General features: G+C 46.2%; 1 protein-coding gene across 3 annotated transcripts in view; it reads left to right on the forward strand.

Annotated features, from left to right (window-relative positions):
* The first annotated feature begins 961 nt into the window (after positions 1-961).
* Positions 962-18,826, forward strand: part of GLI3 (GLI family zinc finger 3) — a 266,426-nt gene continuing 248,561 nt past the window's right edge. For all 3 annotated transcript variants that reach the window (XM_057304188.1, XM_048212817.2, XM_048212818.2), the window contains exons 1-2: positions 962-1,051; positions 14,486-14,650. In XM_057304188.1, coding sequence (XP_057160171.1) covers positions 14,527-14,650 — 124 coding nt within the window. In that variant the 5' untranslated portion in view covers positions 962-1,051; positions 14,486-14,526. The remainder of the gene's footprint in view (positions 1,052-14,485; positions 14,651-18,826) is intronic.

The following is an 18,826-nucleotide window of genomic DNA, read 5'->3' on the forward strand; positions in this document are numbered from 1 at the left end:
TGAGTGAGGACCCGGGAGGGGCGGAGGAGGCGGAGGAGGCAGACGGCGGGGAGAGGCGCGCGCGTGGCTCGGGGCGCCCGGGCTCCCCCCAGCCCCCGACCCCGGCCTGCGGCGCGCCGCCTCCTAAGCCGCCGCTGCCCGCCTCGCAGCTGGGACCCGCTCCCGGCGCGGGGACCCGGCGGGCGGGGAAGCGCGGGCCCCGGCGCGGCCTGGAAGGAGCGAGAAAGCAAAAGTAAGGCGAGCAGCACTCCCAAGTTTTCCCAACTTCGCCCCCTGCGGCGGCAGGCGTCCTGCTGCTCGGCGCGTCCCCACCGCTCCGGCGAGTGGCAGAAAGAAAAGGGACGGGGCGGGGGCGGGGGCGGAGGAAGAGGGAGCGCGGGGGAGAGGGGAGAGTCCGGCAACTTCTGTTAAAACTTGGGGGAGGAGGAGCGCGGGGAGGAGGAGGAGGAAGCGGAGGAGAAGAGGGAAGGAGGGAGCGCGAGGGAGGGAAGGGAGAGCCGAGGGACAACTTTTCCAGCCCGTGAGTAGCGCCGGCGGCGCGGGGTCGGGGCGGGGGGCTTCTCCACCCAGCGCGGGCGGCCGGGCCGGGATGGGACCTTCTTCCAGAAAGTCGATTGGATGCCCGGAGGGGACTGCTGTGGGGGCTTGCTTTCTTTCTCTTCCCCCTCCCTCCCGCGGGTGAACCAAATCAGAACTGTCACTCAGGGCCTGTGAGTCAGAAGGGATCGGATTACAAGATCCCTGAAACCGATGCCGGAGCTGCACGAGCGGGAGGGAGCGGGCAGGGCCAGCGCCACCGGCACCGGCGCGCTCGCACACTCGCCCTCGCGCACACTCGCCGCCCCGACTCGCCCTCGCCGCTCGCCCGCCCTCCCCGCGCGCCCGGCGGCCGCCCGCGCCGCACCATGCCCGCGGCGGGCGCACCCCGCGCCAGGCCCGGCCGCTCGCCGTAGCCCGAGCCGCCCGCGGCCGCGCGGAGCCCGAAGCCGCCCGCCCGCGCCCCGGACGCGGGTCTATGGGAAGTTCGGGGACTTGACAGCCGCCGCCGCAGGTACGTCCCGCCCGAAGTTCTTTGTTTCGTGGGCCGGGCACCCGGCAGCCCGCTCCTGCGCCCGCGCCCGCGCCTCCGGGTCGAGAGGGGGTCCCCGACGGGGGGAGCGGGAGGAAATGAAAATGGCTGTCAAAAGGCGCCCAGATTTGGAGAGCAACCGGCGCGGCGTCGGCGCGAGGCTTTCCTTCGCTTCCTCCTTCTCGGAGCTCCCTTGCCAAGTGCCTGAGCCCGCGGCAAGCCGGAGACGGACCGGAGAATTTCCCATCCCGGAGGGGGACGAAGTTTGCAGCAGCGGCGACGGCGCCCCGCGCCCCCGCTCCCCGCCCAGAGCCCCGGCGCCCTCCCTCGCCCGGCTGCGTCCCCTTCGGGTGGCGGGCGCGGGCGGCGGCAGGCGGCGAGGTGGGTCCGCGCGGGGAGCGTCGCTGCGGGGGCCGCCCGCAGTCCGCGCCGCCTCGGGAGGGCGGGGGTGTGGTGTGTGCGGCTGCGGAGGGGCGCGCCGCGGTCGTCGGAGAGGAAAAGTGAAAGTTGTACCATCTGTGTATGATTTGGGATTCTTTTATTTCTTTTCCTTTCCAGGGACAGTGCAAAAAAAAAAAAAAAGAAAGAAAGAAAGAAAAAGAAAACAAAAGAAATAAAAAGCGTTAGAAGCTGCAGGGAGTTGAGTGCGGGGGTGCGGGTAATCGTGGCCCATGCGATCATCTTTCTTGAGGCCGCGTTTTCGCAGAGCGGAGTTGGGTATGAATCGCTCTGCAGGGGACACTTTCTTGAGTTGCAGAGGGAAAATGGGCGGGAGGAAGTCGAGAGGGAGTAAATATTTACCCCAAACTTGGAGAGTTTGTGAAGCGACTTTTAAGCAGATTGCCAGATGCCGAAGCGCCAGTATACACCCCGGCCTTTTATCCTTCCCTGAACTTTGTGCTCCTGTCCTTGATTGCACCTCCGTCCGGAGATGCCGTCCCGAGAGGGGCTGGATCCAGGCTTCCCTTGCTGAGCCCGCGTAGAAAGAGGATTAAGGAGGCATCTCCCTCGATACTTCTGCTGCCCCCAACTTCTCATTCCCTGGTGTGTAGTGCCGAGTAGATTCTGGCCTTGGGTACGGTGCTTGTGGCCCTCTGCCAGTTTATATGTACATATATTTATGTAAAACATTTTCTCCCAGCTCTTTGCCAGCTGTTCCACATTTTCCAGCTGCCATTTCAGTTTGAAATGATGGACTGTCCGCATCTCCAAGTAAAAGAGCCCTTTAGCCAGAGGTATGGAGGGCCGGCCGCTGTGCAAAGACATGGGCAGTGCCATTAGCTGGACTGGTATCATTAGTTCTAAAAAACACCTTCTGCTCTTCTTTTCCTCTCCACCTTCCTCTCCCCAATTAGTCTTTCCAGAACACTCTGCTGGAAATGCACAATAACTAGGCTTTTCCCTCCAAATGTGATTTTGCACAAAATTTGGATGAGGCCATTTTTTTAGATCCCTGAAATGTGTGTCTGGTGGAAATAAATGAACTTTTAAAAAGAGTTCCAGCTTGAGTGTGTTGGGCATGGCTGGTGGGGGGCCTCTGCCATGGCCAACTGAAATGATCTCATTTCAGTCTGTTTAAGGCAGGAACTATTCATCGTTTCCATGTTACACTTTTTACGGTGTTTGATGTCTTAGCATATTATAGACTGAAATCTTCAAGAACTGGCCCAAAGTATTAATTTTGAGTATTTATGTAATTGTTCTGTAATTTGAATAGGTGCCTTATTGATTGATTCCTGTAATTATTTCATTTAGGTTTTAAATTAAAAATTAATAATAGTCTGACAGTTTCTTAATTACATGTGTCAAGATTATTTTGAAGGAAGAAAATGCTATGTTTTAAAGTAGTGAAACAACCTCAAAATCTCTTCATTTTCCTAAAGCAGAACAGTATTTCAGTTGAGGGGCAATATTAAACCTGCGGTGATTGGTCTTAACAATGTAAACTGTGCGAAGTATCTAAAGAATTTGTTTATGTTAGGAAATATTGGTCTTAATAATGTGGTACACAAACACTTTGGCCAGTTAGACTATAGCCAGACCTAAAACAAACATGAAATAACATTTAAATTAGTTGTAATAGCATACTTACAGAGAGAAGAGAGTTTATTTTATACTAAAAGCTATTTAATTAGAAACTCCCTGCCTAAGGGGAGCTCCTTTCAGGGTATGTAATTCTTAAAGTCAGCCTCGGGAAGCTTTGGTTTAAGATGCCTGAAGGAGTCCAATGTGAGAGGTGTCTAGTGAAATTTCACACATGCAGAAGCACTTTGCGAGGTATAGATGGTGTTAGTATTCATAGGCTATTTGGTCCAACTCAGATGCCTACCATTTCCCAGTACCTTTGCCATGCGTGTATTCCTTGATCGAGCCCTGATATAAACACACTTCTACTGTAGGCCTCATTTGCAAAGGACTACAGACAGAAACGAGAAAATTCAGTACTGATGAAAAATGGCTCTGTTGAGTTATTTCATTACTTATTAAATGAAAGAGTCATTAATTTATCAGTTTGATGCCGGAGCCTAAAAGTTGAACTTTCCTTTGTTTCTTGGCCCGTTTTCTTAATTACCTGCATGCTGGAAGAGTTTCAGACTTCCTCTGTGCTTAGCCTTTCTGAGGTCCTTCCCTGGATGTAAGGTATCCTGCTTACTGAGATTCCGCCCCCCCCCCCCCCCCCCCCCCCCCCCCCCGCCTCCTTGAGGCTAGGGTTTGGGAGCACAGGAAAGGAAACAATTTAATGATCATTGTTCCATGCACTCACTTATATGGAGACAGTAATGTACTGAGAAAAACCAGTCTTGAAGGAAAAGTGAATCACTGAGTCATGAAATCCTCAAGAAAACCTTAGCAATGGAATGTTAATGCTTTTAGACTATAGTAGATTATCTTAAAAGTCAGACTTTTCTTCTTTATGCAATTGTTGTAAATCCCCAGCTAAAGAGTTCTTTGAAGGAGGTTTTAGTTTTGCTGGCATTCGTATTCCACGGTCGGTCTGACTTGTTTTGGAAGATTCAAGAAATTTTCTGCCAACTTATATCATGAGAAGCAATTACAATGCTGAAACAACTAGAGAGGAAATGTGTGTGTGTGTGTGTGTGTGTATAAATTTAGTTTGTTAAGCAAAATATTCCACTCTCATAATGACTTCAGGTTGTCTTTTCCTTAAAGGCTAGTAGAAGATGCTGCCCTTTACTTCTTGTCATTTTTCGAGATGAAAATTGATTTGTTCGAGTTTCAAAGCAAATAAAGGGAGACAGAATCAACAACAACAGGGCAGTGGTACTGCTGCAAACTTTTTCAAGTACTTTCAGTGTATTTTTCATCTTTACTTTTATGTGATGGGCCTGTGAAATAGAGCTGTAGACTGGCGAAGACTTTAAATGAAATTTCACACTTTGATGATTTTTTTTAAACTTTGATATATTGACAGCAAAAGGAGCTGCAAAGCTTTTATATAACTTGAGCAGTAACGCCAAGCAGCAGTCAAACGTCTCTATGCATTTGTGTTTAACTGCAGAAGAAAAACATGTCCATGGGCAGTAGAAGTTCTTATCAACCCCCTAATCCCAGATCCCAGCAAACCTTGAGGGCATGCCTCAGATCTTGCTGAAATCACTGTAGACTCCCACAGTTTGCAGATTAAATATGCTATGTGTTCCTGGCTCCAACAACAGTTTTATGAGCTCACTAAGCTTCCTGTTTTAAGATCCTTTTCTTAGGTTTTTAGGAGCTGCTAAAGGCAATGCTGTCTGGAGTAAGTGGTGTTGTTAATTTAGAGACACTTTGGATATTTCATTCTCTCTTTAAAAATCACCAAAATTATTATTTGTAAATTGAAGGGCTAGTTAGGCAGGGAAGAGGGAAGGGAGCCCTTTGAAACAAAACGGGACGTTAGGTGCGTGCCTAAGTGCAGACTTCACGTGGTGTCTCAATTGTTTTAAGGCATTTCAACTAGCCCCTTAAAATTAGACTCTTTCCACTTGTAATTCTAAATGTACTATATTTCAGTGCCACACTTCTTAGTTACTCAGGACCACTTCTAGGGGTTTTATTGTTGTTTTTTTTTTTTTTTTTTTTAAATGTGAAAGTGTTTTTTGTTCTGTGTGTGTATATTTCAACCCGACAGAATGTCCCAGAAAATCTATGGCTCTCTAAAGAAACTGAATGAACAAGCCATTACATAGTTAATCAGGTGGCCCTGGAACATTCCAGCCCCCTCCTGAAAGGCAATATTGTGTCGAGCTCTACATCTGCATGTGTCCTATCTACAGTTGTGTCCTCATATATGGCGCTTTTGCATTTTGCATAAGAGTCATAATTACAAAAGAAAATACTTACATCATCGTCCAACAACATGTCATATAATTCCCAAGAGAACTCAGCCAATTTTGTGCTTAAAGGTTATTCAATGAATGAAATTGTGAAAGCCCATTTGTCAAAGTACTGCATGGTTTCTGTTAGTTTTCAAGCCCCAAATTCATTGTCTGCCCTGGCCCAGCCATTAGTCATCAGTGTATTAGTGCTGCCTTCAGGCCATGCTGCCCAGTACTTCTTCACGCCATTATAGCTTTGAAAGTGTGCTCTGTCGACTTGTAGAATTACTGCTCTGATTTCCGCTTGGCTGGGTTTGAGGTAAGTCCCCTCCCTACCTTCTAGCTGACTGTAATCCGTGCTTTCTTTTAAAGCTCCTTTCCAGAGATTTAGGGGAGAACTTTCTTAAGGGCCCTGTTGGCATCATACTGTGGTTTTGTTGTGGCATGCACTGTACATATAAATTGTACCTGCAGTAAATTGGATTGATTGCTGGCCTGAAACAGCTTTGGGGCTTTTCTTTTCTTTACTTTTTTTTTTTTTTTTTTTTGACGGGAGGGGGCAACAGTGTGTGTGTATGTGAGAGAGAGAAAGAGAGAGAAAGAGGGAGGGAGGGAGAGACTGAGAAAGGAGTATGTTTTAAACATAAGCATTTAATTGTATATATTTGAGTAATTTAATGCCGCAGAATTAAATAACGGGGGACAAATGTAACTTTATTTAAATCTCTGTTGGAATACCTTCAGAGTGCAGTGCGATCTCTTATTTACTCATTTTCACCTGCACATTTTTAACTTTATCCACTTTGACTTTTTTTGAAGGCTGCATGCAATACCTAACAATATTCCAGGGTGCTTTACATTAGAAACTCTTGGCTTTTACAACAAGGGACCACCTATACTACCAACTTAGATGCCACTTAACTTGCAAATTGCAGTAATGAAGGCATGAGACAGTTAAACCATAGTATTGATTTCATTTTGTGATATTTTTTAAAAAGAATAACTCAGTCTCAAGAGAGTTACCTGTGTGTAAGTAGGGGAACCTCATTCCCCTCAGCCAGCCTCGGAAGAATGAAGCCTTAATGAACTCAGATGAATGGAAACCTGAATGGGAGTGGCCAGAAGTGTGGACCAGGGGTCATGCCCCTCAGAACCGCATCTGCTGTTTGAACTGTGGATGTTCACAAGAAATTCCATACCCAAGCATTTCACTGGGAGGGTGTGCGGTTTGGTATAGTTTGCACTGGCAGTTTTGTAAATGATTGGGGGTGTGGGGGGCAGGTGTGAATGATAAGCTGAAGAATTCTGTCTGTGAATAAGCAAAATTCATAGGCTCAGTGGACCAGGGGACGATTTGTATTGAATAAGAATGAAACATCCTTAAATATTTTGAAAATTTGCTTTTAAAATTGCAATTAAGATTCAGGAATCACAAGTTTAAACATCCTAAAGTAGGATAAGCACATCACAAAAAAGTACATGAAGTGCCTTTGGGCTATCTCTAGCTGATTTTGACACCCAACAGGTATTACTGGTATTTGTGATGGTTTAAAAGTAAATTACTATTCATAAGACCTGCCCTCTGTCGCCTTAAGCTTGATTGTAAAGACACACATGATTTTAGGAACCAAAAGTTATGTCAGTTCTATAAGAATAATTTTTAAATTTAGGATTTTTTTTCCTTCTGAAAATGTGTGAAAACTCTTAATTCCCGTAAACCTCAGTGAAGTGAGACAAGGAGCACCTTTGATCAGACATGTTTTTGTGATATATGTGGGTTTCAGGAAAATACGGTTTTCATGAGTTTAGCTGATCTACAGACTGATAACTGACTTATAGATCTCATTTTCTGTCTGAGAATTGTCTGTCTCCAGCAAACCCACAGAAAGTGGGGGTGCCAGCTTGCTCCACATTATTGCTCATTTGTTAATGGCACCTGCTACGCAGCGTGCTTCCTGCAGAGCCTAACCAAAGTATACTGGACCGTGTTTCAGAGTTTTGCAAAACGCAGAAATGGTAACAAGTATTAAATAAGGACCTTCTCCTCCCCACCGTGTTTCTTCTAAAGTACTACTGGCAGCAGAGAGAGTCAGAGCTGCTGCTGATCTTTTTTTTTTTTTTTTTCCTAAAATACAGATGGCAGAAAAATAAAACTGGTGCACAAAAATGTCATTTGCGATTTTAACCATAATAGCAGTGATTACTTCATGTCCAAAAACTTTTCCGCGGTTGAAGGTAAATATGTGGGTTCCTTAAAAGTTTAGATGTCATTAATTTACTAAAGCTCAATTCACTTAATCGATAGCCAGGCAGTGATTTCCCCTTAGAGCAATTCTATTCCTTTTAGAGTAATTCCATTTTGGGGTGCCCATCATGAATGCTGCTTCTCTGAGAGTAGGACTCTCCGAAATATAGGAAAGAAAGATTGAAAACAACAAGACAGCAGATTTGGGGAACCTGTTAGGCTACCAAAGGCCACTTATGACAACTTGAACAGCTTTCTTATTTGCAGTCAATGCTTTAGGTTTTTCTAATTAAGTCAAATCATATGGAAAGGTAAAATAATCATACATTAAAAAATACTATAGTTAAAGGTTCATGAAGATTTCGTTAAGAACTTCTGAAGTAGAGCTACTTTTCTTGCAGAAAAGGAAAGCCATGCAAACTGGGAGGGGTGAGGAGAGGAAAGGAAACTGTTGGGAGTCACAAGTTCTGCATATGTAATGGATTTGAAGTTCAGAAAGATAGTTGGAGCCCAAGGAAATTCAACCACATTATCAACCTGTAAGAGGTTTTCTATAACGCGTGGTTACATGAAATCCACTGAAACATTTTACATTCCCTAAATTTTGCTTGGACCATTTTGTACTTCCAGAATTGATCTAAAGTTAAAATCAGTATTAGTTTGTGGCTTCTTGATCCTCCCCCCACCCCACCCCCCCGCCTTCCTAAAGGATTCATTTTCATTGGAAACAGAGTGTTAATGCTACAGGGAGGTATAACCATTTAATATGAATTTTACGTAAACAGTTGCTCCAAGAGTAACATCTTGAAGCAGCAGCTAATCTGCTAGTAATAAAGTGTGAGAGCAATGTCACTCCTCAGTGATACAGGGGAGACCCCTCAGAAATCCTTACACAGGCTGGTTCCTTCTGGCTTTTTAAAACATGAGCACATTAGGGAGATCATTCAGCTTATAAATATACAGGCAGGTGTAAGTAAATGTAATTTCTCTGGAGGAAAGCCTTATTCCACTTGAGCAATAGTTCCCTAAGCTGCACAGAATAATTTCTCACTTAAGGCCTAATCATGGTGCTGTTAAAAGCGCTGCTCTGCCTGCTGGAATGCCTTCTCTCTGATCCCTCATTGGCAGGAGCCGTTCTAACCTACCAGAAACGCATCAGGTTCCCACATCAAGCTTTTAACTTGGTTTTTTACATCTTTAAATGCATTAAGAAAAAAATGAAAGAGAATTATTGCCCAGGTTCAGGCAACTTAAAAATAAACCAACTGGATTAGGGAAATAAATTAAGTAGTCTGCTGTTCACAAAGGGTGCATTATCAGTGTATAACTACTGTTTCATTTCACCTTCGATTAGAAAGTCGTATACAGTTCAAACATTTTACACGTTGGTTTTAGCACTGGTGCTTTCATTAAAAATTTTTTTTAACTGTTTAAGGGATGAAGAAATCCTGCTTGTATGTGGGTCCCAGGTTTCATTGCAGAGGCCTGCAATGGGAAAGGCTGATTTTTGCCTGTGTTCCCAGAACTGTGATTTTTTTCATCCTCCCTATTTACTACCTAAAGCCTCATGGTTGAGGTTGAACTTTGGAGCTCCACTGAGCACCTCCCTCCCCGAGAGCTGGTGGAGAAACAACATTTGGGGGCCAGGTTAATGAACAGTGAGTTAGAAGTTTTGTGAGTGAAGCCCACACCCACTGGTTTCGTGCAGACCTCCAGTGTTCCCCAATGTTTTATTACAGTGAGACACACAGGGTGTTGCATTGCAAAGTACCTGGAAAGTTGCACCTCCCTGGATTCAGCTGGTGAAAACAGCTGTGAATGAAAGCAGGGCTCTCGCACCTCCCCGCATTCAGCTGGTAGAACAGCTGTGTGCAGGAGAGCAGGGCTACCTCGGACAACTGTCTGCTGGAATTGCCGCCCGGCCAGCTGCAGGGAGAGTTTAGCAGTGCCCGCGACTGCTCCCGAGAAGCAGAGCAGCCAGCGCGATGCAAGCGATAAGGGGAGCCGCTCTCCCTGCCCAGGCCCCGCCGGTTCAAACCCGCCGTTCGCGCTGCCGGGAAGCCTGCCTCGGGAATGCGGCTCGGAGCGGGGCTGCCGGCGGCCCCCGACACCCCGGCGGCTGCTGGGAGCCAGGCCCATGCGGGGGCGCGCGGGGTCGGCAGCTGCGGGCCGGGCCTGCCGGCCGCCGGGGGAACCGGGGCGGACGCGGCGGCGCGGAGCCCCGGAGCCGTCCCCTGGGCCGCCCGAGGCGGCCGGCCGGGGAGCGGAGCCGGGGGGGGGGGGTGCCGGAGCACCGCGCGCCCGCCGAGAGCCGTAGGCCCGCCGGGGCGGCGCGGGGACGTGGGACAGGAGTGAGGACTGGGAGCCTGGAACCTTCCGCGGGAGCGCTCGCGGGGCAGCGGGCGTGGAGGCGCAGGCCGAGCCCGGGGGCTCCCACGAAATGACCACGGCCCGCAGCCCGGAGAAGTGTCGTAGTAATAAGGGGGACTCGTCTTTCCCCAGATGAAAGTTCCTGGGGTTTTGTTGTCGTTGTTTGTTTTGTTTTGTTTTTTCATTGCAGCCTAAAGACAGGGCCACTGGAGGCTTTCTGTGCGAAAGTGCGGTTGCAAATGCAGGTCCCTGCAGGAATTGTCCCTTGTGGTCTGCTGGCGTCTGTCTTGAGCTGCCTGTCACCTGGTCAGGGGCTCCCGCAAGCTTTAGGTGCTTTCTGCCGTAGGCGGTGGATGCAAGTTCCGATGTATAATTCAGAGAGGAAGGACCCACCTGCAGGCAGGTTGCTAGTGGGCGAAGGATTAGGTTTAAAATAAGGTCTGGGATTAATTGTGCCCTGGGTTTAGGCCTCCGGGAAATGACAAAAGGTTCAGGGACAGTTGAATGGGGGGAAAAGCCATGACTGCTTTCAGGAAGGAATTTTTATCCCTTCATTACCTATGCAACTTCGGGCTCTAGGAGCTCTGCACTGTCAGAGTTTTCCTTGGTGGTGTTTTTGTTTTGTTTTTTCATATACTAAGCTGCTGGGACTTTCAACATCGGCTACAAATAGTTTTGTTTTTTTTCCTCTCCGTAAGCATGAAAAGTCAGGGGGCATGCCAGCAAATCTTGCATGTAATGTTGCAAGGGGTGGAAGGGGCTGAGGGACAGTGTGGAGTTCTGAGAAGAGGAAACATGGTTGGGGTGGGGGAAGTCACCTTGCATTCACATCTGAAACCCAGTGGCATGTTTTCCTCAAGAGAAAAGTCTTTGAAGTGAAGCGGAACTGAAGTTTTCCTTGCAACTTATGTTCTAAATGAATTATACTTTATTATCTAAGAAATTCCAGGTTTTTAAAAATCGTACCGTGGGCCACTGCTTCAGTTCTGTGTGTTTTAAGATGCCACGAGGAATTTGTACTGGTCACTTTTGTACCTCGCGCCTTCAAATGTCAAATCAGGACTGGGTTCCCAAACTCGGCTTAATGTTCTATGAAGAAAAAAAAAAAAAACCTGCCACCACAGCTAGAAGCAGACCCTTTTCTGCAAACTCCTCATGCACGGTTTTGATGAGGTGTGAGAGCCTAGAATGTTAAAACTTTCCCCTTTGTAACTGACAGGGACAAAGTTGTGTTTTTATCAGTAAAATAAGCTGATATAATTTATAGGGATATACAGGAAGCAGATGTCTACCTTGGCAAGTTGCCATTTTTATAGCCCTGTTCCAAGCATAAACCACACTTTTAAATAATTAGTTACTAACTAATGAGATCCCAAAATAAGTTGTCAAAATAGAAGAAGGGGGTAGATTCTTGAGTGACCAAGGGCCCATTTTTAAAAAATCCATTCCGAACAGGGGGAGGGGGTAGGAATTAGTATTCTCTAAGACCATTAATTAGTGCGATTTCAGTCAGTGCCCGGGGCTTTACCTCTTCTCACGTGAGCCTCTCTCTCTGGTGATGAGTATTTGGAGGGTTTATTGCTTTGTTAAAACAAAGTCCTTTGCTTGGGGGGAAAACCAACAACTCCACAGAACCCAAGTTTGTCAAGGAACTTTGGTGACTTGTCACCTCACTACTGTTAATTAGCTCGCTCTACTAATGGAGAGACTTCCTTCTTAGCCAGGAAGGAATGCCATCTCTTCACGGGTTTTTGTCGTTGTTGTTGTTTTTTGTTGTTGTTTTCCTGGTCCATTGGCTTGTGTCCATGTGCAGTTTTATCTTAGCAAACTCCATCCAAATGCGACCAATAAAACCGTATGTGGGTTTTGAGGGAAGCAATTATAGTAAATGCCTGTTTATGCAAAATGGTTGTGAATGGAGTGTTTTGATTAAATATTCCTGTTAAAAACTATTCGTTTTTGTATAATTTGTCAGTTTTCAAAGAAACACTGGGTATAAAAGAAAAGATATGTAGTGGAATCAGTGATGATTAAGATTGAAGACACTGCAGAATTGTCCGGGTCACCAGGTGGTCTCAGGATCGTTTATTTACTCGGTAAACATTCTTACGGGTATGAGGTGCTAGGAAGATAGCCATGGCGCTTGTCTTCATGGAGCTTAGGATCTGGAGGGGAAGCTGGCTAGGAGGCCATTCAGTAAAGATTCTGGAAGATGACTTCATTATTGTGATGGGCGCTGGGAAAGGCTCATGGCAGGCTGTTGAAATTCAGTAGTCTGGGGTGCCATTCATTCCTTACTGCGGCCAGTTGGCAAAAACTTCAACGGGTACCTGTTGCACTGGGTACGCAGCAGTGGACAGAAATGTGTGGAACAGTTGGCTGCAAGCTTTGGTGAGCCTGATGCTTACAGTGCTGGCTAACATAAAGGTTCCAGGTGCTACCTCCGAGACATCAGGGGTTGGACCTGGGAATCCGAGTATCTTGCAAGCACAGTAGCATGGCTGATCCAGGTGGCTCTTGTCCGACCTTGGGAATCCGTGCTCTGGATTGGGTGAATCTATTCTGATGGCATACTTTAAAGATGACATTTACATCCGTTTCGGGGACCATTCCAAAAAAATTGGAATCGTTCTGAGATTGTTAGAGCAAAAAGAGACTGAAGTCTCTCCTTTGGGGTTCTCTATCTGGATTCATGGAAGAACTTGGAGGGCCTGTGATCCCTTGGAAATCATATGTACTCTTTGGTGTGTGTCTAAGGGTATTTTTCTGGGGAGAGGATCCGTGACGTTTAACATACTCTTAAAGAGGACTGTACCCACCTTCCCCCAAGGTTAAGTCCCAAGTCCCAGGGTGTGATTCTGTCATGTGACAGATGAGAAAACTGAAACACGGGGTGACTCCAGGGGGCGCCCTGCAGGTAGCAACCTCTCCAGGGGCTGCGGCCTCTGGACCAGCGCCTGGAGGCAGCCCAGTGAAAGAAGGTTCAGCAGCTCCTTTGCTGTCGTACTGTGTTAGTGCTCTTTGACGGATGTTTCTGAATTGGGAGTGGATCTCACAATTGATATGCAAATTTAACTCAGTGCTGCTTTTTTTCTTTCTTATTCTAGAAAAGCTGTTCTTAAATAACTTGTATGTTTTACAATGAATGGCAGTGGATAATCAAGGCAAAGAAATGGAAGTTAGAAGAGGTGGCTCTACGTTGCCTTGTAGCCTCTGTCTGGATCTTAAGCTTTTCTAGTTACTTGAATTCCAGATCAAGGGCAGAAGTCCTCAGACAATAAAGAAAGACTTTGCAATTCCCTTGCAGATTTCAGTTAAGGGTGACTAAAAAGATTTCATCTGGCATATTAACCCTTTAAGTCAGTGAAGCAGTTGCTTATTTTATTTCCCTAATCGTTGTTTGGATTGAACACAGTGGCGTCTGCTAAATGTGGAAAAGCGGCAGGTGACTTGACGGAAGAAATGCCCACCATGAGTGTTGCAATCTAGACAGCTTGGGGAAAACATGCTGGAGAGGACACTTTTCCTCTTGCATTCTTTGTAGGTGCAGTTCAAGACTGCAAAAAAAGAAAAAAAAAAAAAACAAGAACCAAAGAGAGTGAAAATTGATGAATGATGAGTTAGGACAATTATCACATGAATGAAGCCAGTCAAAGAGGACCCACTGCACTTGCCCGTAGCTGGGTTTTAGTATTTCTTAAGTGGTCCCAGCCTTTGCTGTCGGCAATCTTTCGACTTTCCCTCTGGGATCCAGGGCATATTGTTCTGTTGCTTTTGTTGGTTTTAAAAATATCGTATATAACATAATAAAAATAAATAAATATATAAAGGGAAGATGCTCTATTAAAAAAAATGTCGCACAAATGAATTGAAACGTTCTCATGTTTTAAGAAAGCCTATTAGAGTATGGTTTACCTCCGTGAATTAGGATGAAGGGGCATGTTGCAATTTGGGTAGCTCAGAGAGGGAAGCAAACATCACCAGCTTCTTGGCCCACGACACGCTCTGCTTCCCAACTCGGAGCTGGGCTTGGGTTTGAGAAATGGCCATGCTCTTTGAAACATCTAATTAATACTTAAAAACCTTCCCCTTTTTTGGGAAGTTGTCGCAGTGCCCCTCCTTATAAATCTGGCCACCTGAAGAGACATCTGTAGGCTTAGAAAAGTCATGCGGCACTTGGGTTTCACACCATAAACACAGCCGAAAATTGAGATTTTTAGACCACTTAATAATAAATGCCCAGTAGGAATTTGGGGAAAGTCTCCTTTATGGAGAGTTCCCTCCCTTCTCCTTTTGCATGTGTAGACAGAATTTGACTGGCTTGTTACTACAACTTGGAGATATTTTTGCAAGAAAATTTGCGGGCAAGGGTGTTCCAGATTTTGAGCTCACTAAAGCTCTAGGCCGCTCCTCAGGCCACAGGTGAAGTGGGATCCCCCCCCTCAACTCTTCCTGGAAGTTGATGGCGCTGTGGTTTTGTTTTAGGCGTTCCTGGTAGCAGAGAGCTGAAGTAATGAGAAGGCATTATGGAGGCCCAGTCCCACAGCTCCACGACCACTGAGAAGAAGAAAGTGGAGAATTCCATAGTGAAATGTTCCGCGCGAACGGATGTCAGCGAGAAAGCCGTCGCCTCCAGCACCACGTCCAATGGTGAGCAGCCTCGGGGATCACCAGCAGCCGAGCCAAGGGTCATTTCTGTGCTCTCTGCATTCCCTGTTCGTTGAACATTTGCACCTGGACCAGGGTTTTTTCCTGTAGAGGCTAAAGAAAGCTAAAGGGGGGTGTGGGATGGGCAGGCTTTAGTAATCTCTATTTTGGCACCAAAACTACATGTTTTCTTCCAAATTTTCTAATTTGAGACGTAAATGTGATAGGTTATTTATTATAGGAAGTTCCTGTTGTGGCATTTTGGAAATCATCTTGCTTAGTCTGGCAGGAGTTCAAAATACTTTGCATTTCACATGGAAAGTTACACTAGTTGGAATAATTAGTTATTAGTTATTGCAGAAGACACAAAAGTTGCCTTGTCAAGATTTGGTGAGAGGATCCCTGCCTCCCCCATCAACTCAATGTAGTTCATTTGAAAGGCTTTGCAAAGTTGTTAATGGTTGGACTTCAAGGTAACCCTGGTATCTAAGATGCAGGTTTCGTTGTTGGCTTATAAAAATGGACTTAATTGTGTTCACAGATAACACCTAGCTGCTGTTTCTGGGTGCTAGATTTTTATTTATTTTAAGCACGATGTCGAGAGGCAATTCAATTCAAGCGTGGAGCATTGCAAACAAATTCCAGAGCCCCCCCTCTGGAAAAAACCAGACTGAACAGGTGAATGGTGACAACTTCCTTTTCCAACTTTTCTACTCTCTTAGGCCAGTTGGTGCCTCTGCTCTTTGTGGATGTCATAGCCTCTCCAGCCTCCCTCCGCCCCCCCCCATTGCCCTCCACTTTTCCATATGCCCTTTGAGAAGAATGAGCTGGTCTTTTCTCCTGCCTTTCGGGCACTGCACATCCGGGCACCCTGATTTGCATGAACCAACCTGCTACCTCCCTCCCTATGGGCTTTTATTTTATTTATTCCAAGAAAGACTTTACCAGGTCGATTTATAATTTTTATTTATTTTTTTATTTTATTATTATTATTTTTTACATACAATTGGAGAGCCAGAATCTACTTTGGAAGGTAACTGCACCTTCCTTTCCTGACGGTGGCGTTGTCCGAGCTGACACGGAGGAGCCCGGCCCCTGCTCCCCGTGCCCATCCCTGTCCACGGCTCCCCTTCCTGGCTGTCATCAGTGTGCGTTGCTGGCTTGGCTGGGCCACAGGAGGGGCTGACGTTAAATCTGCTGCTAATGAGTCCAGTTTTGAATTGATCCTTAGGGACACATATTTATGTCTGAGTTAAAATAATGAATTTACATACATGTGGAAATTTGTCCCTATTTCTCCCTTTATTTGTGGTATTTAAAGTCCGGACTGGATCTTATTTTAATGGAGCTGGATAGTTGCGTTATTCTTCCAGTGTGCTTCTGGAAGACCTGTTTTCTCCTTTAAAAACATCACGTGACCCTTGTTTCTTTTTTTTTTTCTGGCATTTGTAAAAATTAGACAAATTTCTAATTTCGGAAATAGAATCAGTACATGCAGGGCAGGTGGTTCGAGAATGTTTAATCGTGATGCTGTAGGAATAAGCACTTCTGGGTATTATGCTTCGTGAAACATCACCTTTTGGTTATCTTTGCGCCTCGTGTGTGCGTGAGCGTGTGTGAGGGTGTGCAGGTGAGTGTGTGCAGACACGCGTGGGCATGCGTGAGCCTGAGTGTATAGGAGTGTGCACATGGGTGTGTGAGAACAGGTGGGAACGCATGTCAGCTGGCGGGCACCGTGTGGACCCTCGGAAGGCGCTGTCCTTTCCGAATTTCCGCAGTGTCGCCCCTGTGCTCCGTCTGTCCGTGTGAAGGTGCCGCCGCGCCGGCCTCTCCCACACGTGCTTGGGACGGTTTTGGTGCCGCCGAGTTTGTCTTGAGCCACGCTGACCACGAGTACCTCTCATGAACCTGTTCAGGGTGACTCAGAGCAGAACCAACCTAACCAGCCCTGTGGGAGCCAAGCAGTCACTCGAGAACATTAGCCAGAGAAGCAACAGTCACGATTCACGAGGTTGGTCCTGCCGTCTGAAGTGGTCACCGATCCCGAACCAAACTCCACTGGCTTTTGGCCCTCATGGGCCTGTGTCCCGGAAGCCCACATGACCTCCTCGGTGGTGGGAAAGCTGTCCTGTCTGGGGCAAATGCTCAGGAGGTCTGCAGGGCACGTGCCTGAAGGAGAGCTGTCCTGTTCATCCCGCCGGCTCTGACTATGTTCCCGGGGTTCTTGTGTCCCGTAGGGCTTTATTAACTTCTCACTGGGGGACCATAGAAAGACCCAACCAAGTGAAAGAAAAATGGAAGTGGTGGTTTTATGCATAGATTGCCATTCTGGAAGATTCCAGGAACACCGGAAAACAAATGTAAAGACAAGAACAAAAACCTTTTTCTTCGTGATGGCTCTGCGTAAGCAATGCTGAGAATTGTACCGGGGTCCTCCGCGGGTTTTTCCAACTAGTTCAGAGCCTCTTTGTAGCCCCAGGATCCTGCTCTAGGGGCTGGCAAGACCCAGCCCCTTTTTTGTTCTGCAGACTGCTACCTGGTCTCCCGCTTCCCTCCACGCTGGGCTCTGGTCCTCCAGCTCGTCTGGGGGCTTTGGTCTGGGTTCACTTCGGGTTTCTGGCTGGCAGGTGGCTGTCACTGCCTTGGTCATCTGTTCTTTTGTCCCTTCTGTCTCCTTTCCTCTCTTTTCTCTTTACAAACATTTCAGAGGTGCCTTGATACCTGCACTAAAGCTGTTCACACAAAGCACAGTGAGATCATTTCCATCCCATCATAGCTGGTACTGATTGCTGGGTGTCCGGGGAGGGGGGGCTCTTGGGCTTTCTTTACAAAGCTCTGAAATTCAGGGATTTGTCAATGAACAGTTAAGGAGGAGTTTCACATCAGGAACCAAACGGATGTAACACACGCATTGTCCCCCCTCCTGTCCGCAGTTTCATGATTAAAATAAAATAAAACAAGCAAACAAAAAAGTTTTGTTGTTGGTGCTGTTAGGTTGACTTCATTAACTTTTCCAGCCACGATGTGCTATAGTTTATTCCCGGTTGTGAACCTTCAAGCCAAACCACGCACATTCCACGGCATGTCCTTACAGATCTGTTTTCTTCGTTTTCTCAGCTGAGTATCTAGTCCTAGAATAACATTCATACGGGGTTTTGTTTAAACACACACATTCACCCAACCCAAATGTATGGTTCGAACACTGAGCGGCCTTCTACATAAGCCTTCGACTCGTAACTGAAATTTAAAATGACACACACAAGTGAAACACTGTTCTGAGTCTTGTCTGGGGGAAAAAGACAAGCCACGTGTGAGTTTTGTAACGTTTAAGAACCAGTATCAACCTAGAAAGCGTTTAGTATTCTCACCCAGGAACCACAATGCCCGTGTTTCATGTGCTTGGTTTAAGCTTTAGTGTTCTTCCGTAACTGTAAATGACAGAAGAAAAGACTTAGTTCTCTGAATTTTGTTAAGTGCAATTGTGAGTGAAGGATTCTTTTTGGCACCTAATATATTTCACATATACAGAGAGAGCTCACATATTAGGTGCCATTGTTTACTTAAAAACCGCCAAATGTGTTAATACGTTATAGCCGCACGAGTAAAATTCCTTAATAATCTGTTTGTTGCTGCTATGGATTCATTGCTTTCAAAGCTGCATGAAATGTTTTGTAAATAGTAAATGGCTTTTTATCCAGATATCCCCAGGTTTTAAACCCTATCCTTATCCTGTAACATTTTCTTCCATGACTTGCAAATACTGACTTTTCAATTTGAAGGGCTTTATGTCATTTTTGGCCTATGATTTTCCTTGAAAAGAGTAATGTGATCTTTCTTATTAACCTACTACTCTGCTTTAAAAACAAGAAAGGCCCTAATAATGAACTTATGTAGGCCATGGTCTTGGAGATCTTTTCTTGGCTCTGATGGTTATTGGGAACATACCTTAAGTGAGAGAAAGCAGAAATTATTATCCTAATGGTGATGCAATGTGAAACCAGAGTTGATAGACTCATAATGGAGAGGAAGTTCCCTGTTCACTTTGTTTTTTTCAAGAGGAAAAACTTGGTTCTCCTCTGCTTAAAAAAAGACTCTTAAAGGTTTGTAAGGGGAGAGTGTTGTGGTCTGCAAATATGTAAGGGGATACTTTTTTTTTTTTTTTTAACTTTAACCTTTGGT

The sequence above is a fragment of the Ursus arctos genome, unplaced genomic scaffold, assembly GCF_023065955.2.
Source record: "Ursus arctos isolate Adak ecotype North America unplaced genomic scaffold, UrsArc2.0 scaffold_3, whole genome shotgun sequence".
NCBI classification, from domain to species: domain Eukaryota; kingdom Metazoa; phylum Chordata; class Mammalia; order Carnivora; family Ursidae; genus Ursus; species Ursus arctos.